Below are 24548 nucleotides of genomic sequence, written 5' to 3'. Positions count from 1 at the left end.
TATTATTTACTTATTTACCGCTCGCTGTCACTGTGTGTGTTTGATCACTGTGTGTGTGTGGGTTCACTGCATGGATGGGTTCAAGGCGGAGGCCAAATTCCCTTATAACTCACTTTTATTGTGTTTTTAATTTAATTTTTAGTCTTTTCATTTATATTTGCATTTTTTTAATCATCATAAATGACTTTTTTAACTAAAATAAAATTATAAGCTGTATAAATTAGAGACTTTTTCACTCTCAGAAACCTATATATATATATATTCCCCCACTTCTGATTCCAAACAAGCTTTTTATTTTTGAAGTTTTCTTCCCGGGACTTTTATTTTGAAGTGCGGCGAGTCCTCCCTGCTGTATGCGGGCTGCGCTGAGCCCCAGTGAGGATGCAGCTCCACGTTACAGCAACACCTCTGTAAATAAGGCTGGGCGGCTGATCGGGCGCTATGGAGAACATGGTAATGAGTAACCTTCGCTTTCGGCCAGCTTGTGTTTGTCACTGGGGAGCAGGAGGGAGCCGGGGCTGCTCCAGAAGCCCGGCCCTGCTGAGGGACACTAGGCCGCTGTGCTGTCGTGATGTTTGGCAGGATGTTAGGAGAGCAGGCAGCAGGAGAGCCGAGGCTGAGGAGGAGGAAGCAGATGAAATCTGAGCAAAGCATGAAGTCAGAGGTCCAGGAGAAGCCAGGAGAAGCCAGGAGAAGCTCCTGTGTCCTTCAGGATCAGAGCAGCCGGCTGTAGAGGCTCACAGGGGCTGGGGCTGCTGATGCTGGGGGGAAGTGAAGCTCTAGCTGGACAGGGCTGATTAATACAGTTCATATAAAAATGATATTATATTTATTAAATATATAGAGCTGCCACTCAAGATAAAGGATTTTGTGTTTAAATGAGCTTAATTTGAATATTATTTAGAATATTATGAATATTATTAGAAATGCATTCTGCATATGAATGTTATTAAAGCTTTATTAATGCATGTGAAGATGTTTAGAAATGATAGAGTCCTGCATATGGAATGATAAGATAAGATAAGAAAAGATAAGAAAAGATAAGATAGTCCTTTATTAGTCCTGCAGTGGGGAAATTCTCAGTGTAACAGCAGAAAGGGATAGCAAGACACTCAGTTACAAAAAAATAGATAAATAATTACACTATATACACAATATAAATAAGAATAATAATTAAAAAAAAGCAATAACAATGTAATTATTTACAGCAAATGACTCTTAATTGCACATGGGGGGGGGGAGGATATGATATTGCTTTATAACCAATTTATATGACTTTATATATGACAATTTATATGACTTATGTTGATATGATATAAATGTTGCATATTTAAATAATATATATAAATATGTATTATACCGACAGTCCTATTCTATTGACAGTACTTCTTCTCTACAGGGACTAGACAAGCTGTGTGTGTGTATTTGCACATCTGTGTCAGCAGTGAGTGCAACTTAAAATAGCTGAAGACATTCATTAGAAGGGGTGTCCACAAACATTTGGACTTGTTGTGTGCACATATATATATATATATATATATATATATATATATATATATATATATATATATTGATATATGTGTGTGTGTGTGTGTGTGTGTGTATATTGCTTTATGTCCAATTTATGACTTTTTTTTTCTGCTCTAGAAAAACTTAATTATTAATATTTCTCTATAACACATATGCACAAGTCATTCAGAGTAGATACTCACCAACTCTGCTTTCCTTACGTGACTCCAGCGCAGATATAGCCCATATTTCACTTCCTGTCCAAACCCACCAACCAGTGAAGCTGCACGAGTCTTCTGAGGTTAATATAGAATTATGATGATGATGATGATGATGGTGGTAAAATATTGGGGAACCTGGGGACTATTATTTGACGCACTGCGTCCTGCATGTCTGTTTAACTTGCCACCTATTTAACGATGTGACAGTGGTGGTGGGTGGAGGTAGAGCTGAGCGATATGACGATATTATATCGCATCGTGATAAATATGGTTATGGTGATAACAGTGATCTTTTCTAATCATATGGAGGAGACTGTTATTACTGCTTAATAAACATCAGTAATTAGACTGAAGGGTTCATTAGATGAAGAGCAGCAGATGTTATAAATAAATATAAATCACTCTACTCAGTATAAGAGAATATTTGAATAGTAGTGTGTAAGAATTACTGATGTTTTTAGTCTGTAGTTACATGTATCGTGATAAATATCGTTAATATCTTTAAATATCGTGATGTAGTATTTTTAGCATATCGTCCAGCCCTAGTGGTGAGTGAAGCCAAATGGGTATGCATGCACTGCCTGATGCCTGGGACACGATTTTTACGCTGTTTTACCAGAGATTTGAGAAGATTTAGTGTCTAAAACAAATCACCTTTACAACCTATAGATAGATTGATAGATTAGTAATTGATTGATTGATTAATTGATCCTGCAACAGTTACACAAGACAGCACAGTAATACAATAATAAGGGTGCTACTGTACAAAAAAGAAATAGTCCAGGCACAAGAACACTATAGAGACATATTTCTCCCTGATTACAATGAGGCTTATCAAAGTTATCAAATATAAGTTATAAAATATAACTATAAATAAATAATACTGTAACCTATAGATAATAATAAACTACAATGAGTTAAGAATAAATACATTTTTTAATCTATCTACATTGATTTAACACCTAGAACAGTGTCTCAGGCATCAGGCAGTGTCTTCTTCAGCAGCTGGCTTCACTCACCACCACTGTGAACAGTTCTGACCGGGTGTGTTTCTCTAGGTCCAAATTCACACCCAGAATGATTATCACATCATTATTGTTGGACACATATGGAATTTGGCCTCCGCCTTTAACCCATCCGTGCAGTGAACACACACACACACACGACAGGGAGCGGTGAGCAGCCATCGAGCCCGGGTATCGAACCCACAACCCTGTCATCAAAAGCCCGGAGCTCTAACCGCTACTGAGCCACCCCTGCCACTACTGTTCACATATTACCGGTTTAATGACAGATGGGGAGATACCGCTTCTCATCCAGTCTCCAAACGCTGAGCATCAGCCCTTTCTGATACCCGCCTGATCACATACTTCTTTTATCTAATTTGCATTTGTCTTATGCAAAATTTAATAAATAGGCATTCTCTACACTCCTAAACATAATTACTGTATATACTCATCTATACTCCACCACAACACCATCTATACCCTCCCATACTTATCATTATTTCATTCCCATAACATACACAACCATAGTACCATCCATACCCAACCACAGCACCATCCATACCCACCTATACCATCCATACCCAACCACAGCACCATCCATACCCACCTATACCATCCATACCCAACCACAGCACCATCCATACCCACCTATACCATCCATACCCACCCATACCATCCATACCCACCTATACCATCCATACCCAACCACAGCACCATCCATACCCACCTATACCATCCATACCCAACCACAGCACCATCCATACCCACCTATACCATCCATACCCAACCACAGCACCATCCATACCCACCTATACCATCCATACCCAATCACAGCAGCATCCATACCCACCTATACCATCCATACCCAACCACAGCACCATCGATACCCACCCATACCATCCATACCCAACCACAGCACCATCCATACCCACCTATACCATCCATACCCAACCGCAGCACCATCCATACCCACCTATACCATCCATACCCACCTATACCATCCATACCATCCATACCCACCTATACCATCCATACCCACCCATAACATCCATACCCACCTATACCATCCATACCCAACCACAGCACCATCCATACCCAACCACAGCACCGTCCATACCCACCCATACCATCCATACCCACCCACAGCACCATCCATACCCAACCACAGCACCACCCATACCATCAATACCCACCCATATCTACTCACACCATCCATACCCAACCTCAGCACCATCCATACACACCCTAGAACCTTTTATAAACTGATCCTATATAGCACCCAATAGGTCCCACCTTTGGAATGTAATTGTGACAGCCAATCAGCAGTCTGGATGTAGGAAGAACTGTGCTTATTGGCTCATGGACGCTGATTAGACTGATCAGACTGAACACTTATGTATTAACATTCATTATTGATCGATAGGGGACATTTTCACACTGATCAGGCTGAACAGTATGGATCTGGGCCAGGACTGACAAAGCGTCTAGTAGCAGGAGTGCTGGTCTAGGATCTGCCCCTAGCTCAGCTCTGCCCCTCTGAGCAGCGCTCTGAATCCAGGCCCTGAGCTTCTCTCGCCCCGCCGGAGAAAACGTCTTAGACGCTCTTGCTCAGCGCTGGCGAGGGATACATTAACCACTAAGCCAACACGTGCGTGCAGCCCTATCAGCTCCTCCTGCTGTTTTCCCAGAACCTGAATCAGCCAAATGTACACGTCGAAGGTCATGTTCGTGTCAACAGAGCTGCACGGCCCACCGTCCACTGAAAACAGTGCTGCTGTTTGAGACTTAAAACTGGGGTTTGTGTGACTGTGAAAGATCAGCAGAAGATCAGCAGAAGATCAGCAGAAGTTGAAATGATCAGCCAGGTTTCAAATCGTTAAGGTGTGTTAGTGCAGAGAGCAGGCGGAGGGTTGAGGTGTCCGTGATGTCGGTCATTTACTGGTCATTTACTGGTCATTTATTAGGTGCTTTGGATTATTTAGAAACATTAAAATATGAAGTTGTGTTTTCTGCCTGGTTGTCGTTTATATTTTTGTCATTTTAAGAGAACAGTCAAATTTCCTATAACCTATATAATTTTTTATATAAATATATATATTTAACATATCAGAAAATGTAGCGTACAAATGTAATAACATTGTTATATGTTATTTTTATTTTTTTCGAATTCAGTAAATAAACAGAGATTGTGTTACAAAAAGAAAAACATTGATAAATATAATCTGTTGATATGATATAAATGTTGCTTATTTAAATAATATATATAAATATATATTATATAGACGGTCCTATTCTATTGGCATTACTTCAATACTATATTGAAGGGACTAGACTAGACGAGCTGTGTGTGTGCGTTTGCACGTCTGTGTCAGCAGTGAGTGCAGCTTAAAATAGCTGAACACATTCATGGGAAGTGGTGTCCACAAACATTTGGACATATATATACGTATGATATACAAATACACACACACACACACATATATATATATATATATATATATGTGTGTGTGTGTGTGTGTGTGTGTATTTGTATAGACACTGATAATTGTGGACTTCCTTCTAATAAATGCTATTTTAAGCTGCACCCATTGCTGACACAGATGTGCAAATGCACACACACAGCTAGTCTAGTCTAGTCCCTTCAATATAGTATTGAAGTAATGCCAATAGAATAGAACTCCCTGGAGCAGAACAGCATGACCCTAGTGCCACCATGATGCCTAATGCCAGGCGTGGGCTAGTAGAGGGGTATAAAGCCCCCCAGTATTGAGGAGCTGTGGAGCAGTGGAAGAACTGTGTTCTCGGAAATGATGGTGTTGGAGCTCCATCCAGTAATTCGGGGATGAGGAGAGGAGTTGGGATAAATGTGATAAATGTAAAAAAAAAAAAAAAACTCCACTCCCCCCATCAGTACCTATCTCTTCCCACTGTATCGATATGGAGCTATTGGCTATTGGCCTAATTTATCCTGTAGGACCAAGGGTTCACATGGGTGGAGCTGTGGAGGCTAACCTGCCGTGTTGTGTTTCTTGTGTTCAGTGTACGGTGCAGGTGAAGCTCGAGCTCGGTCACAGAGCCCAACTCCGTAAGAAAGCCACCACCGAGGGCTTCACACACGACTGGATGGTGTTTGTTCGCGGCCCAGAGACGTGTGACATCCAGCACTTTGTGGAAAGGGTCGTCTTCAGGCTGCACGACAGCTTCCCCAAACCCAAGAGAGGCACGTTCGTCTCAGACACAGTGGCTAGTCTAGAGTTATAGAGTTATAACCTGATATAAACGGCCATAACAGTGTATAAATTGCCCTTTGGATTACTGTTCAACTGTAATAGCATGTGACTAAATAGTATAGCAGAATAACTTGACAAGAGCAGTATTACTAGACTACTTAATGTACTTACATAGTTATTACATAGCAATAAATGCTTATATAGTTAAAGATTTATTTATAGATTTATTTATTTATAGTTTATAGATTTATTTATGTATATAAAAATATTGTGCATGACAGCATATGTCATATATATGTCATTGGATGAAATGCACAATATGTGCATTTCATCCAATAAACATGTAAATAATAAATTAATAAATAAATACATTTATTTGACTTACAAGCACAAAGAAATTAGTATTAAATTACATAAAGCTTAATAAATTTGTAATTTAATTTTAATAAAGTATTAATGTAATGAATAATTATAATGCCACACTAATTTAATATTAATTGAATACTTTAAATTTAATACTTATTAAATTGATTAATTAATATTAAACTCCACCCTGCTTTTTGACCCCTCTTAGATAACAGCACCTTCAAATAGTTCAATAAATCTTGTTATGGTGATAACAGTAAGCTTTTCTAATCATATGGAGGAGACTCTTATTACTGTTATTACTGTTATTACTGTTATTAATCACCTACTGATCAGCTGCAGGTTTCATTACTAACAGTGTAATTAGACTGAAGGGTTAATTAGATGAAGAGCAGCAGATGTTGAGTATAAATCACTGTATTCAGTACAGGAGAGGATCTGAATAGTAGTTTATAAGAATCTGCTAATACTGATGTTTGTAGTCTGTAATTATAGATGATGTATCGTGATAAATATCGTGTCTTTAAATATCGTGATATAGTATTTTTTCCCGTATCGCCCAGCCCTGTGCTTCAGTGTCTCTGATTTGTGATATATCTGATAACACATATATGCTTCTCGAGTGTTTGCATCTAAAAGGTTGTTTGTACCCATTTATGACTGACTTTATAACTAGCTGATCAATAATATTGATCAGTAATAATGGCTGTAATCAGGTGTGCTGTGTTGTTAGTCACTCTGTCCGTCTGTCTGTCTGTTGTGTAGTGTGTAAAGAGCCTCCGTATAAGGTGGAAGAGTCGGGCTATGCTGGATTCCTCATGCCTATAGAGGTCTACTTTAAGAACAAGGTGAGCTCAAATGCTTACACTTTACAGATCATCACCGTCCCACAAAAACCTTGTATCTCCAAAACGGCAGCTTAACAGAAGATGGGAAAACCCTTCTTAGCTTTCAATGGAAGTATTAAGTATATATACAGTATAAAGAACAGCTCACATTACGTGGAAAGGTGAAAATGGACAAAAAATACGTTTTCATATGTTTTTCATATTATTGTCATTTTAGACAAGAGTATTTTATAAAAGCCATCAATTAATAATAATTAATAAAGGTTTGCCATGATTTTATCACAGTTAAGAGAGTTTTATTTTAATGTAATTCACGTTTTACCCCACTGCAATCAATACAAATCATATGTTGAGCGCCCCCTAATGGACAGCTGTACACATGCATTTGTCGACAAGCTCTGTTACACAGTTCTGGAGAGAGGTCTGGTCTCATGAAGCTCCACCAAAGCTCCATAGCTCAGTAGCAGCGCTCCGGCTCGGAGCGGGGCTGACGGAGACGCCGTTCTCCCTGTTCCAGACAGTGGAGGAGCATCAGCATGATCCTGGAGCTGCTATCTCATCGGCTGCTCTTAGTTACTGGGAAAAATGGAAAGATTAGCTACGCTGCAGTCTGGTGAAGGTCAAAGGTTAACAGCTTGGTTTTCCACTGAACTGCAGTATTTGCACTCTGGGGTGACAGACTGATGGTTTCACAGACAGACGAACAGACGCTCAGACGTAGTGTAGCAGAGCCCTTACTGTATGTGCTGCTGTACTGGTGGGTTTGAGAGAACGGAGCTGGGAGGAAGATGGTAAGAATTATTCTAATCAGGAGCAGATGATAAGAAATCTTTTCAGACAGTAGTTTTTTAAACTGGGTTCTCTAAACCTTTGCTGTGGGACCCAGTTTGTAGTGGTTTTTAGGTTAGATTCGGATTGACTTAAATGAAATAAAGGACTGTTGGCAGCTAAATACAGTCTATGTGGACTAAGTATCTGGCAAGAGTGTAAGTGTATTAAATTGTTGTGTATAAATTTTTAATTGGTAGAGGATATAAACTAACTCAGTTTATTTGTTTTTCTGTTTTTATCCACAACAGGAGGAGCCTAAAAAGGTTTGCTTCAATTATGACCTTTTCCTGAACCTGGAAGGCAACCCGCCGGTCAATCACCTGCGCTGTGAAAAGCTCACGTTTAACAACCCCACGCATGAGTTTCGCCGCAAACTGGTCAAGGCTGGAGGGGTGAGTTGGGCTGGACAGTTTGTGTCGGGCTCTTTAGTAAACCTCTGGATGTTTTACTCTTTCTCTCCGTTTCTCCTTTTCTTTCCTCTCAGGTGATGGTCGTACCCGAAGGAGCCGAGATGATGCCGAGACCCAGTCCAGATTATCCGATGCTGCCCACTATTCCATTATCTGCCTTCTCAGACCCCAAAAAGATCAAATCTTCCCATGGGATAAAGGTCAGTATCTAAATCAAGGCAGTAAAATAAAGTAGAATTTGTCATTAATTGAAACTGAATTGATACTGAATCAGTGTTCATTTTCTTCATCTTTAAAATGTGCTGTTTTTAATCGACGCTCTAATGCTAAAAATGAGCATCTAAGCGTAGGCTGTCATACTCAAACTGCTCAAACACACACAGGAAGAAACACACCGCTTACATCATCATATCACACAAGCGTGGGTTAGGATTTAGATGCGTTAGAGGGTCAGAACGGATTTTCATGCGATACCCCATCCAACAGTTTTTGCTCATATCAGCTCCCATACCCTCCATACCCATAGTCCTCCATACATCATACTCACCCATACCCTTCTAAACTCACCCATACCGACCTACAGCATCCACGCACATCCTCATCCTTATCCATACCCAGCTCATACTTATCCATACCCACCCCTTACTTATCTATACCCACCCCATACATATCCATACCCAGCTCATACATATTCATACCCAGCTCATACATATCCATAAACACCCCATACTTATCTATACCCACCCCATACATATCCATACCCAGCTCATCCTTATCCATACCCAGCTCATACTTATCCATACCCACCCCTTACTTATCCATATCTGCTTCATACTTATCCATACCTGCCCCTTACTTATCCATACCCAGCTCATACTTATTCATACCTGCCCCTTACTTATCCATATCTGCTTCATACTTATCCATACCTGCCCCTTACTTATCCATATCTGCTTCATACTTATCCATACCTGCCCCTTACTTATCCATACCCACCCCATACTTATTCATACCTGCCCCTTACTTATCCATACCCAGCTCATACTTATCTATACATACCCCTTACTTATTCATACCCACCCCATACTTATCCATACCCAGCTCATACTTATCTATACATACCCCTTACTTATTCATACCCACCCCATACTTATCCATACCCACCCCATACTTATCCATACCCGCCCCTTACTTATCCATACCCAGCTCATACTTATCTATACATACCCCTTACTTATTCATACCCACCCCATACTTATCCATACCCGCCCCTTACTTATCCATACCCGCCCCTTACTTATCCATACCCAGCTCATACTTATCTATACATACCCCTTACTTATTCATACCCACCCCATACTTATCCATACCCAGCTCATACATATTCATACCCACCCCATACTTATCCATACCCAGCTCATACTTATCTATACATACCCCTTACTTATTCATACCCACCCCATACTTATCCATACCCAGCTCATACATATTCATACCCACCCCATACTTATCCATACCCAGCTCATACATATCCATACCCAGCTCATACATATTCATACCCACCCCATACATATTCATACCCACCCCATACATATTCATACCCACCCCATACTTATCCATACCCACCTTCATACTTTTGCATACTCCTCTGTACACATTTATACATTTATACATACATCCATACTCACTCATACCCACCTATACCCATCTGTACTGCCCATGCACACCCATACCCAACGGCAGTTTTACTGAACCATGGGACAACACGTACTGTCATGTTTGTTTTGCAGCAGCTTAACTGTATTAATTCTTCCCTCATTAGGAGCCAAATAAAGATGGTGCAGGTGGAAGCAGTAAAGGCCCTAAACCCCATAAACCAGCCAAAGAGCACAAAGAACGCACAAGAAAAGACTCCGAAAGTAAAGCCACGTCCAGAGACAGTGACCGTGACGGAGGGAAATCTGCACGAGAACCGCTGTCGTCATCCTTCTCCAGGAAAACCACAGAGAGCCGGGGGAAAGAGGAGGTGAAAACCGTTCCCAAAGCGGCCTTTAAAGAGCCCAAGCTCACCCTGAGGGAATCCAAGATGGACGGAGGTGGAGGAGGAACAGCAGCAGCAGCAGCGGCAGCAGCAACTGCAGCAGCAGGAGGAGGAGGTGGTGGAGCAGGGGGAGGAGGAGGAGGAGGGCAGCCGGAGGGACGAGGTGTAAACAAACGCCCCTCAGCTACAACCGAATCGCCCAAGCTCAGCACCAAGAAGCAGAAAAGGTTTGTCTGTGAGGGCATGAAGTACCATCCAGAATACCATAGTAACTCCATAGCAACCACCTACCTTCCTGATAGGATGCCATAAGAAACACTTAGGCTGTCATAGCAACCACTTAGTAACTCTGAAACAATCACCTGGGATTCCATAGAACCTAACTGAACCTATCTGCATAGAATCCCCCTAGCAACAGCACAGCAACCATCTAGTTACAGTATAGTAATCACCTAGCAACTACGTAGAAAGTCCATAGCAACCGGTTAGCCACTTTTCACAACTTTTTTTTGCTTTGTAAAGCCAACTTGATCTGGCAGTTGTTCCACAATGACTTCTATTGAAAGTTCAGAAGGGGTTTTCCTCCTCCTGTAAAGCTGCTGTTTTGGAGATACAAGTGTTTTGCATAACCTGGACAACATAAATGCTATGTTTGATTTTTGGACATCACAGCTCCTGGTTCCAGTCGCCACTGTTGTAAACACATCTGTGTCAACACCATAGTATTCACTTGGGATACCATAGCTACCACCTAGTAACTTTAGAATATCCACTTAGCAACTCCATAGCACCTGGGATACCATAGCAACTACCTAGTAACACTCTAGGAACCACCTGGAAAGGCATAGCAACTGAATAGCAACCATCTAGTAATCTAATAACAGCTACCTGGCAACACCATAGCAAATACTTGGGATACCATAGGAACCACATAGTAACCCCATAACAGTCATTTTTAGACATCACAACCTCTGGTTCCAGCCGTCACTGTTGTAAACACATCTGTGTCAACACTATAGCATTTACTTGGGATCCCATAGCTATGACCTAATAACTCAATATCATCCATCTAGCAACTCCATAGCAACCACCTGGGATACCATAGCAACTACCTAGCAACACTCTAGGAACCACCTGGAAAGCCATAGCAGCTAAATAGCAACCACCTATTAACCCCATAGCAGATACCTGGCAACACCATAGCAAATACTTGGGATACCATAGCGACCACCTAGTAACTCTATAATATCCACCTAGCAACTCCATAGCAACCACTTGGGATACTATAGAAACTACCTAACAACACTCTAGGAACCACCTGGAAAGGCATAGCAGCTTAATAGTAGCCACCTAGTAATCTCATAACAGCTACCTGGCAACACCATAGCAAATACTTGGGATACCATAACAACCACCTAGTTACCCTATAACAGTAATTTTTAGACATCACAGCCCCTGGTTCCAGCCGTCACTGTTGTAAACACATCTGTGTCAATAATGCACATCAGTTTCACGTACACTGAAAAGATCACAGTCATGGGTGTGTGTCTCTCACCTGTAGCATGAAGGGATCTGCCAGTGGAGGCTTGAGCAGCAACTCCCCCCGCATTTCCTCCACTACCCCCTCCACCTACACGGAGAAGAAAGTGTCCAAAGACAAGAGCCACTGGGCCAAGATGAGACCAGAGGTGCAGGAGGCGAAGAGGCAGCCCGAGTCGGACGAGTCCAATTCAGAAGACGAGGCCTCGTCCAAATCCGAGGTGAGGCACCACAGATGACACTTCAGCTAACGTCCACAGTTCTTTCCTCAGAGGTCGAGAACCATATTGGACTTCTATTTGTTTTACACTAAATGGACAAAAGTATTTGGACACCTGCTCGTTTACTGTTTTTTCCTGAAATTAAAAAGAGTTGATCCTGCTTTTGTTGGAGTAACAGCCTCTACTGTCCAGAGAAGAAGACTATCTCAAAGCACTGTGGTCTGTTGAAAGTAACAGTGTGTCTGATTTTTCTACAGCAGTCGGCCCAGTCCAGCCCTTCCAGCTCCAGCTCCAGCTCCAGCTCCGACTCTGACTTTGAGCCCTCGCAGAAGCAAGGCCAGGGTAGGCTATCCTTACTGTTCCCACCTAATTTGCCACTGGAAGCTCAATGAAGGCGGTCTGAGACACTGAGGGTTGGTCTGGGAGAAGGGGGCGGGGCTACCAAATGAGTAGGCAAGTCCGCCCCCGCCGCTGGCCTGTACTGCTCAGACTCTGGTTGCAAATTTGACAACATGGCGGACAGTTTTGGCTTCATTTTTATAGAACTGAAGAGAATGGATCCACATCCATGCTTTCTACCGTGCCATTTTCCGAGGTGGTTAGCATACCGCAGAAAAAATCTCGTGCCATCGAAACCCTACGTACTTGCATGTGTAGTTTTTACGACAGTGTATTTCAGTGTTATCTATAAAATTAGACCAGTAGGTGTGCTGGGCAGTATTGCTGAATACCGTTACAGGCATGCAGTTAGCAAAGTGACCACTGGTGGCAATAGACTTCCATTACTTTTTCCTGTAGCTTTGTAGCTCAACTGCTAACCTAAAGACCTTCAGACACCAAGCGGATCCAAGCTGATCTGAGACCTTTTGCTGAACCACTGGATGAGAGTTGAGAGTGTGGTCACTGCACTGGTGTTTGTAACACTGGTCTTGTGTGCAGGACCTTTGCGCTCTATGGTGGAGGACATGCATTCTGAAGGCTCTGACGACGACAGCAGCTCAGAGGTGGAAACGCCCATGAAGAACACTCCACCCATCCAGGACGCACGGTACGAATCACATGAGTAGCTCCACAGATGTACAGCTCATAATCCTGCCAGTGTGCAGAGAGGTCTGTCTGGGACTGAGCTGACCCCCATATTTCATTCACTGGTTTTTAGATAGACGGCAAGGCGCCTCAGCGCTGTCCTCCTGAATTGTGCTAGAGGAAGATGATTCAGCTGCATTAAGTTTTCTGGCTGAATTAAAAGTTTCTCATTGGGCTGGGCGATTTGATATAAATATTATATCATAAAATCGCTGCTGTCCAATGAAAAACCCATATCTCCATTTTCGTCCGTTTGTAGTTTTCTCCATGGTTTGAACCCTGAACAGTATTCTGAATGAATAGGCCAATAGAATAGAATAAACTCACCAAAAATTCAAATAAAAAAATCATCAGTTATTTTACATTGACTTCCATTCAGAGTTAAGAGCATTTTTGCCTTCTTCTATAAAGTCATTATTTTGGAGATACATGTTTTTGTTTGAACAGCAAGGATATTTCTATCATCTAATTAAACCAGTTAAATTCAGTTCAGTTCAGTTAATTTCAGTCCGTTCAATTCAGTTCAGTTCAAATTTAGTTATTTAGGCTTTTCACAACAAATGTTGTCACAAAGCAGTTTTACAAAGATCCAGATCCGGGTCCCAGCCCCTTTTGAGCAAGCCAGTGGCAACAGTGGCAGGAAAACCTCCCTCATATCAAGAGGAAGAAACCTTAAGAGGAACCAAGACTCAAAAGGGGAACCCGTCCTCCTCCGGTCGACACCGGATTAGAACAATAAAAGTTAGTTTATTGAGACACATGACCTCGTTCGGTTTGGCTATCAGTAAAGCTGGGTTTATTAAGAGTATTTTATTAATAATAGTTTTTATCGCCTTGTTTTTATGTTCGGTTAATTAAAATAATTCAGTCATTAAATAATGATTATTATTATTATTACAGATATAAATAAAAGAAAATGTAAATTCATCTGGATTCGTTTTGAATTTGGGTTTCATTTCTTTCAGCTTGAGTATGGACAGTGAGAGCGATGGAGTGGAGGAGCCTCGTCCCCCCAGCCAGGAGGCCCCCTCCCCTCCCCACAAACTCAGCACAGTCAACCATAAGGTCCTCTTTATCTTCATTACCACCACTTTCTCTCTCTCTCTCTGTCGCTCAGAGCCAAGCAGAGCATATCTTTCTCAGAGAAGACACATTTCTGATGTACCTCAGCTGCCTCTAAAGCTATTCCAGATATCAGGGATTTTTGACTGATCGGCTGAGCTGGGATGCAGCAGCGTAAATAAGCGTTTTATAAATTAGCTGGTTGGGATATAAACAGACTAGAGTCAGAGTGGGGGGTTTGGGGGTTTGGTGGATTTTGTGGTGTGAAACGCTCGGTTCTAGATAACCTTACCCAGTCAGAATTTGAGTTCACAGTGGAGGCAGTGGTCTAGAACCTCTAAAAGCTCCGTCACAGAAAGTTCTTCCACCTAATGGTGATGAAGACTGATGCGAAAAGTCACCAAAAAAAGCAAATATTCACAAACAAGCCACTGATTCACAATTTGAATTCAGCCAATAGAATTCAGCATTATAGAAATAAATAAATATGGTTCCATTCATCTTTCATTTACTGTTTAACTCTCATCCACTGAATTATTTGGATTAAAAAACGAAATCAGTGGTATTCCTCTTTAATGACGGTCCTTTCTGTTGTTTTTGTAGATGTTGGGGAAGAAGAGCCCGGATCTGTGCTCCAGAGAGAAGATGATCAAGAGGGGATTCGACAAGGTAGGAAGGGTAAATAAAACAAGCAATACTTCAAAAATACCTAAAACCTGATTCAGTCCTGAGTGTCTGCTTCACTGCAGTAGTGCAGAGCCTGTGTGGTTTGCAGTGATGGTTCAGTATCACCTGTGTCCTTCCAGGCTTACACAGAGGAGCTGGTGGATCTCCATCGCAGGCTGATGGCTCTGAGAGAGAGGAACATTTTACAGCAGGTCAGAGCACAGATCACCTCCTCTCTGTTGATCTATCTGGACCAATTTAAATTCTAATTAAAATCAATACCTTGTTTGTTTTTTTGTAAAATAATCAAATATATTTGAATTATTAAATGCATTATTTTTCCCAATGTAAATAAAATAATCAGAGACACAGTAAACACACATATGTAGTTAATATCCTAAAACTGCTGTTATCCAGGGTTAGGGCACAACATTTTAGATAAGTCCAGACTGATAAACAGAGCTGTAGCTGACTGGGAAAGTATACAGTATCCAAGCTCCAATAACATTAATATCCAGTATGAATCTAAAATATCATTAATATCCAGTATGAAGCTCTAATAACATTAATATCCAGTATGAAGCTCTAATAACATTAATATTCAGTATGAAGCTCTAATAACATTAATATCCAGTATGAAGCTCCAATAACATTAATATCCAGTATGAATCTAAAATATCATTAATATCCAGTATGAAGCTCTAATAACATTAATATTCAGTATGAAGCTCTAATAACATTAATATCCAGTATGAAGCTCTAATAACATTAATATTCAGTATGAAGCTCTAATATCATTAATATCCAGTATGAAGTTCTAATAACATTAATATCCAGTATGAAGCTCTTTTAACATTAATATCCAGTATGAAGCTCTAAAAACATTAATATCCAGTATGAAGTTCTAATAACATCAATATCCAGTATGAATCTCTTTTAACATTAATATCCAGTATGATGTTCTAATAACATTAATATCCAGTATGAAGCTCTAATAACATTAATATCCAGTATGAAGCTCTAATAACATTAATATCCAGTATGAAGTTCTAATAACATCAATATCCAGTATGAATCTCTTTTAACATTAATATCCAGTATGATGTTCTAATAACATTAATATCCAGTATGAAGCTCTTTTAACATTAATATCCAGTATGAAGCTCTAATAACATTAATATCCAGTATGAATCTCTAATAACATTAATATCCAAGAATGAAGCTCTAATAACATTAATATCCAGTATGAATCTCTAATAACATTAATATCCAGTATGAATCTCTAATAACATTAATATCCAGTATGAAGTTCTAATAACATTAATATCCAGTATGAAGCTCTAATATCATTAATATCCAGTATGAATATTTAAAGGTCACATTTAGTCTGCTTTGTTTTTCAGATAGTAAACCTCATCGAAAAGACCGGCCATTTCAACGTCACCAACACCACCTTCGACTTTGATCTTTTCTCCCTGGACGAATCGACTGTGCGGAAACTTCAGAGCTACCTGGAGGCCACCTCCACATGACACAGGGAAGCTTTTCGTCCACCGCTCTCCTCGTTAGGCGATAAGGAGCCCTCTGAACAGACAGGGAGGCGGAGGGACAGGTATTGAGAGCAGCATGTAAATGCACAAGGAACAGGACCAGGCTGAACACGAGGGCTGGGGTGTTCAGGGTTGATCAAATGAAGGCAGCACTTCGTTTTTGCACTAAACCTAAAGAATCAAACTGTTGGCACAATACTGTCCGAAAGCGGACGTGGGTTTCGCCATAGGCGCTGCAGCTGTATATCGGTTATTAGTAGTTATTTACAATACAAAGACCCGACTGTGCCAGAGCCGTTAACACTGATGGCGTAGATAACTCGCTTGTGTCTCCAAGGGCTTCGTGCAAAGATTTCTCACTGAACTGAACTGTATCTGCATCTGCCCTCATCTCTCCCTGCCCCTTGTAGCTCAGACACCCTGCTCAGTATGGCGATGCGGAAAGACGAGGCCAGGATCAAACCTTGAAGGAGTGTTTCATCGAAAACGCTGATGTGGACCAGTCAGAATGACCTGCAGGGCAACGATAAGCTCTTAGGGATGGGCGTGGTTATTCAAATACACAGTAAAAAAACTCAGAATTTCATTGCTTAATCAGGGAAATGAAGGCGGGTCCTTAATCAGATAAGACACATGAGGGTAAAAAGTATATAATTAATTAATTAATTAATAAAGTAGTATATTATCATTTTAGTCTTCAGGACTAAACGTGTATCGTCGCTGTCACTCAAATTTTTATTTTCCACTTATTGACATAATCTTTAGTTCAAATGTAATGATGAATGGGCCAATAGAAATGCTCCAAATAACCCCTATACGCATATCTATATTTTGGCTCATTATGGAAACACTATATACCACCGCGTTTGATAACGTTGACGATATCGCAAAATGAGGACGGTGTAGCGCTTCCACTGGCTGGTTGCAGTATTACAGTATGACGTGTAGCTCCGCCCGTCCCAAAATGTTTCAAAGACTCCCTCCTCTAAACTGTCTTTCCGTCTCCAGCGTCTCCAAACCCCAGCAGTCTGTCTCCCTTCGATGATATCGGCCCATTGTTAATTTCCCCCAGATAATAAAGTGTATAACCCTTACTCTGCTCTATCGGAAGAAGGCGGGGCTACACTTAGGAGTGAAGTGATTGACAGACAGACAGTCTTGGCTGGAGGAGGCCGGTCATCTGTTCAGTACATGGAGGAGCTGAGCTGTAGAGGAACTTCCATGAGCTGCACTTTTACTGGTGGAGCGTCCGGGGAAATCCGCTCTGCCTCAGTGCTGGAAGCTCAGTGAAGACGGTCTGGGACACTGAGGCTCGGCCTGGGAGAAGGGGGAGATTTACAACACCGGAGCTGTCCAGGTGGGCTCGTCCTTCACGTATTGCTTTATCCCGAACCTTGCCTTGGTGTGGCCACCATGCGTTCATCTTTAGATTCATCTATAGGTTCTGGTGTCTGTGGTAGGCGTCCCTGCACACGGTGAAGATCAGTTCCTGGAGAACCTCAGGCTGATCTCAGAGCTGATCATTTATGGCGTCTGCTGCTGTCTTATTCGTCTGCAAGTGCACTGATGGCTTCATACCAGTTCCCGGCCGAAAGGCTGTGCGAGCACCCTTTCTTCACCGGTGCTGGACAGCTGAGGACCACGCTGCCTCTCCATGACCTCTATGTTTCTCGGTGCTGCAGATTTGTTGGTATTGCTGCACAGCGTATGGATCTTCTCTGAGGAATAGCTGGAGATGCACTATATGGACCAGAACATGGTGGAATGCAGGGTTCCTGGTAGAACCGGAAACACACACCTGCAACCTCTCAGATATGAGCAGCAGAGTTCTACTGGTGTGAGGCGTGGGAGTCTAGTATGGACACAGGCTGAGTGTAAAAAAAGTGTCAAAATAAAAGTCACTGATACATTCGAACAAACAGTCCACGTAAAAATGAAAGTCACTGGAACAAACAGTAGCAAAGTAAGAGTTGCTAATACAAATAAACACACCATAAAAAATAAAAAATAAAAGTCACTAATACAAACAGACAATGTCCAAATAAAAGCTGCAAATGCAAATAAATGACCAGACCATGTCAAAAATAGGTGAGTAAAACAAACAGACTTTGTCAAAATAAAAGTCACTGAAACAAATAAACAAACAATGTCAAAATAAAAGCTACTAATGCAAATAAACAACCAGAATAGCTCAGTGAAGCAAACAGATCTGGTTTTATTTAATAAAAGTAAAATAAAATAAAAGTCACTGTAACAGTGTCAGTAAAAGTTGCTAATGCAAATAGACACGCTGGAAAATAAAATCGATTTTGACAGACCATGTCAAAATAAAAGTCACTAATGCAAAGGATGCAGCAGCACAAACACCATTCAGACTGAATGCTAAAATTGCTCTTTCTTTTTTCTATTTTGCTGACCTGAAAAATGATCCAATCTGTGACTCAAAAACAATGTGAGTTTTGCGATCCGATACACCAGTAGATGCTAAAGGTGTGAATTTTGCACACCCCTCCCCATCGATACATCACTCTGGATCTAGTATGAATTAATTCAGGGCGATATAAAATATTTAGGATATCCTAATTCACATAACGACAACGCCCATGCCTACTAGCTTTTATTCATTCTTGTGAACGTTAGCATTTTTGGTTGAAGTGCTCCTTCAAGAGACAAGTGTAGAACTGCATCACTGCATAGCCTTGAACAGAGCTGTGAAAAAGTATTTGCCCCATGTTCATTTCCTCTGATTTTGCACATCTGTCACTACTTGATTTCAGATCGTAATATACGGTCACACCAAACACCACACCAAAGGACACACCAAACAGTGTTTTGGCCTCTACACTATATGGGCAAAAGTAAAAAGTAAAAATTTCCTCTGAAATCAAGGGTATTAAGAAGAGTTTATCATGCTTTTATTGGAGTGACTGTAATCTCCACTGTCCAGAGAAGGGTTTCTGATAAATTGCAAAGAAGAATTGCTGTGAGGATTTGATCGCATTCAACAATAACAGCGTTAGTGAGGTCAGGACGATTAATCACCATCCCACCTCATCCCCAACCGCCCCAGCACCCCCCCAGCATCATTCCAGAGAACACAGCTCTTCCACTGCTCTACAGCTCCTCAATGCTGGGGGGCTTTATACCCCTCTAGCCCACGCCTGTGGTGCCAATAGGTTCATGATGTTGATCTGCTCCAGAGAGTCCTATTCTTTTGGCAGTGCTTCTCTACAGGAACTAGACAGGCTTTGTATGTGTATATAAACCCATCTGTGTCAGCAGTGGGTGCAACCTACATTACCTGAAAACATTTATTAGAAGGAGTGTCCACAAACATTTGGACATATAGGGTATATTACCCATGTCACAATAGAATTGACCAACTGGACTTAGTTACTTGTTGTAAGACCACTGTGGAACGCTTTAGGCCCACTCCTATGTCCTGCCACAGCATCTCCATGGGGTTCAAGTCCGGACTTGCGACTAGTCCACTCCAAGACCCTCATATTGTTTCTTTTGAGCCACTCTGAACTATGGCACTCAGTCACCCAGGCCCTGGAGCAGCACAGCATCCCCACGCCATCACACTACCACCACCATGTTTGACTGTTGGTCTGTTGGTGTGATGTTCTTAATGGGGAATTACAGTATTAGGTTCTAGTTAAATGTGAGAAGTCTGGGTGGGTCCAGTTTAATTGATCTCAGATAACCTAATCTGGATAATTGATTGATCGCTGGTTCGAATCCCGGGTCATTCTGCTTGCCATCAGCAGCCGGAGTCAGAGAGAGCACAGTCGGCCTTGCTTTCTCAGGGGTGGGTTAATGGCACTTCCTTCTTACATCACTCGTAGTGTGGTGTTGCTCAGCACAGGCATCTGTTAGCTGGCTACCTAGCGATGCTGCATCAGCGACAGTCGGAAAAGAGGCGGTGGCTGGGTTCCCATGTGTGGGAGGAGCTGTGCTACTGTTCTCACTCCTAGTGTTGGGGGCGTTGCTAGTGATAGGGGGAGTTCACATGAACAGGGATTGGGTAATTGACTTTCCATATGGGGTAGAAAATGGGCTAAAATCTTTTATTAATTAATTATTTTTTAATGTATTGATGGAGTAAGGGGGCCGGGAGCGTTGTACTCAGGGTCAGGTCATTTTTTGTCCTTTAATAAATAAAAAATGGTGTATTTTGGTGTATTTTGCTTTTTTACTCAGACTGTCTTTGTGTTTCTTGAAACAATTTAGTGACAAATATGTAAAAGCAGAAGGAATCAGGAGGGGGCGATACTTTTTTATGCTCTGCAGCTGAAAAAAAAGAATAAAAGACAAATAACACACCCTCAAGCGTCGATACTGGACCTCCCCCCGGTTCGTCTAATGGGGGAAAGCTATCTGCCTTCATAGTGCCTTCTCTAAAAATCACCTTTATATTAAATACTGTCTGTGAATCTCTCACTTCTCCAAGCATTACTTTGAGCATCACGTCACTGTGGCGCAAATACCCTGTATCTCCATTTTTTTTTTTTTTTTTTTTGATTGTTCACTTTATTTTGACATAATGTAAATCTGGCAGTGGTTCTTTGTAGTGTGTCCAAAATTCCATAGCAACCACATAGCAACTGGAATCATCTAACATCTATCTGGAAAACCATACCAACTTGAGACACCATAGCAACCACCTAGTTACTGTATAGTGACCACGTAGCAACTTTTCAGCAACTCCATAACAACCACCTGTATGGACAAAAGTATTGGGACACCTGCTCATTCACTGTTTCTTCAGAAATCAAGGCGATTAAGAGTTGATCCTGCTTTTGTTGGAGTAACTGTCTCTACTGTCCAGAGAAGAAGACTTTCTACTAGATTTTGGAGGAGGAGCATTGCTGTGAGGATTTGATTGCATTCAGCAACAAGTGTTAGTAAGGTCAGGATGTTGGATGATTGATCACCTCATCCCCAACTCATCACCCCCAACTCCCCAACTCATCCCAAAAGTACTGGATGGAGCTCAATGCACAGCTCCTCAATACTTAGGGGCTTTATATGCCCCCTCTAGCCCACGCCTGGCATTAGGCACGGTCCGTGTGTTTCTGCTTCAGAGAGTCCCTATCTATTATGTTCTACAGATTCTATCGGCAATACTTCTCTACAGGGACTCTACAGGGTCAGCAATGGGTGCAGAGTAAAGTAGCTGAATGCATTCGTTAGAAGGGGTGTCCACAAACATTTGGCACATTGCGAACCAGCTTGGTCTTAGCTGCTTTGTCAAGCCGGCTTAAGGTTTGCTCATCGTTCTCTCTCTCTCGAGTTTGAGTCTTTATACTGTATCAGAATTTCAGGATGAACGGACCAATAGAAATGCTCCTCAATGACTCTCAATAACATTCAAATGCAAATTTAACATCGACTCCCATTGAAAGTTGATGTTTTGGAGATACAAGGTTTTTGCATGACAGCAGCATATAGCTGAAATAGCTGAAAACTGAAACCCTGCATATGCTGAATGCGCTGAGAGATGGACTCTGTGAGGTGTGTATTATAATAGTGTCCTTCGCTCTCCTCCTCGGACCCGTGTTCAGCAGGTTTATTGAGTTTGTCCTGTTTATTTATACGACTTTGCACTTTTTTCTGGTCACTTCAGTGCTTTGTACTTGTCAGATAACTATATTTATGATTTTTTTTAACAATTTGACTTGCAAAAATGTGTCGTTTTTTGTGAATGTTTTTAAAAGCCTATATTTAAGTCATGCTGTTAATCATTGAGTCACTAGAACATGCAGGTGGAGTCATCAGAGGGTTTCTTTTTATTTTTTCTTTTTTTTTTTCTTTTGTTATCCAATGATGTAATCAGACCCACGTCTTCTGCCCCCCTCGAGTATTATTCTAATGATTCTGATTCTGATTCTCATCATCAGTGCAGATGTGTTAGTAGGGTACACGCTGCCCGTAAGGAAATTGCTCTTTAAAAGCTGATCTGCTTGACATGTTCGTTCTCCGTGTTGTCGTCAGTTGTCCGTCAGTCCTTTGGATCTGAACGTACTGTCCAGAGAGGAAAAGTTAACACTGCTGTTTGTGAGAACAGAGGCGGCGATGATGATGATGATGATGATGATGATGATGTACCTGGAAACTCAGTGCAGGCAGTCACAGTGAACAGTGTGGAGACTTTCTGCATGATAAACCTGTATAAACAAGCATTCGTCTCGTTTCTCTGGTTCTGGTTCTCACGCTCAGAGCAGGGCGGTCAGTGGCAGGTATGATGAGGTACTGACCGGACAGAACGGATCAAACATCCATGCAGAACCTTTCTGACCTCAGACTGACTCTATTAAAATAAATGGAAACACTATTAGCAAGTAGAAAAGCACAGAGATGGGTGTGTATTATTATTATTATTATTATTATTGTCATTATTATCATTATCATTGTTATTAGTATTATTATCATCATTATTATTATTATTATTATCATTATTATTATTATTATTATCATTATTATTATTATTGTTATTATTATATTATTTTTTATTATTATTATTGTTATATTATTATTAGCATTATTATTATTAGCATTATTGATATTATTATTAGCATTATTGTTATTGTTGTTATTATTATCATTATTATCAGTATTATTAGTATTATCATTATTATTATTATCATCATTATTATCATTATTATTGTCATTATTATCATTGTTATTAGTATTATTATCATCATTATTATTATCATTATTATTATTATTGTTATATTATTATTAGCATTATTATTATTAGCATTATTGTTATTATTGTCATTATTATCATTATTATTAATCACTATTATTATTAGCATTATTGTTATTATTATTAGCATTATTGTTATTGTTGTTATTATTATTATTGTTATTGTTGTTATTATTATCATTATCAGTATTATTATTATTATTATTATTATCAGTATTATTATTATTATTATTATTATGAAAACAGACTTTTAAATCAACGATTTTTAAAAATAGCCTATCCTGCTTCTGTTGGAGTAACTGTCTCTACAGTCCAGAGAAGAAGACTTTCTAATAGACTTTGGAGCAGCAATGCTGTGAGGATTTGATTGCATTCAGCCACAAGAGTGTTACCTGCGTTACCCTCTCATGTTCAGAGTAGAGCGGTCAGTGGCAGTTGTGATGAGGTACTGACCGGTTCTGTCGAGGTTTTTAATAGAAAAAATGACAGAATGGATCAAACATCCATGCAGAACCTTTCTGACCACTGCTGATTCATAGAGGTCAGTTTTAATATGATTAAATATATATAAGTACTACTGTCCAGAGAAGAAGACTTTCTACTAGATTCTGGAGCAGCATTGCTGTGAGGATTTGATTGCATTCAGCAACAAGAGTGTTGTTAGTGAGGTCAGGATGTTGGATGATGATGATCACCACCCAACCTCATCATCCCCAACTCCCCAACTAGGTGTCCACAAGCATTTGTGTATATATATATATATATATATATATATACACACACACACACACACACACACACACACCAACTGAATGGAACAGGACCCACCATGCCCAATGTGATATGAGGGCTAGAGGGGCATAAAGGAATAATAGAGATTGGAGATTAGAAATTAGAACATATAGAATATTGTCTATATTAGAATATAGAATATTCTTTGAAGATATTTACAGTCCTTTGATCTATACAGTATATTCTATATGTTCTAGTATTTACATTATCAGCATTCTTATCCAGAGTGACTTACAAGGTCACTGGTATTACAGAGGAGGGTCAGTGTAGTCTTAGGAGTCTGGCCCAGGGACTCTTATTGGTGTAGCGTAGCATAGCCACCCAGACCAGGAATCGAACCCCAGTCTCCAACATGGTGCAGTAGCTCAGTGGCAGGTAGTGGTGTTATCAGTTGCACCAGACCAACCACTACATTATTATTATTAAATTATTATTATTCATTATTGTAATAATA

At 40.6% G+C, this 24548-nt stretch overlaps 1 protein-coding gene across 5 annotated transcripts; it reads left to right on the top strand.

Moving 5' to 3' along the window:
• The first annotated feature begins 356 nt into the window (after positions 1-356).
• mllt1b (MLLT1 super elongation complex subunit b) lies at positions 357-22772 on the top strand. 5 transcript variants are annotated; one of them, XM_072691363.1, is made up of 13 exons: positions 357-453; positions 5777-5957; positions 7099-7181; positions 8261-8404; positions 8497-8622; positions 10245-10690; positions 12025-12223; positions 12484-12565; positions 13163-13271; positions 14275-14374; positions 14975-15040; positions 15178-15249; positions 16441-22772. In XM_072691363.1, exons 1-13 carry the CDS (start codon positions 442-444, stop codon positions 16567-16569), a joined length of 1749 nt encoding a protein of 582 aa, XP_072547464.1. In that variant the 5' UTR covers positions 357-441; the 3' UTR covers positions 16570-22772. The 5 variants fall into 5 exon arrangements, with proteins under 5 accessions (XP_072547464.1, XP_072547461.1, XP_072547462.1 ...); XM_072691360.1 differs by having other exon boundaries at positions 14975-15049; XM_072691361.1 differs by having other exon boundaries at positions 12481-12565.
• Positions 22773-24548: the final 1776 nt, after the last annotated feature.

The sequence above is a fragment of the Salminus brasiliensis genome, chromosome 11 (assembly GCF_030463535.1).
Source record: "Salminus brasiliensis chromosome 11, fSalBra1.hap2, whole genome shotgun sequence".
Lineage (NCBI taxonomy): Eukaryota > Metazoa > Chordata > Actinopteri > Characiformes > Bryconidae > Salminus > Salminus brasiliensis.
The sequence above is the reverse complement of the archived record's forward strand: the minus strand, read 5'-3'. Positions and strand labels throughout refer to the sequence as shown.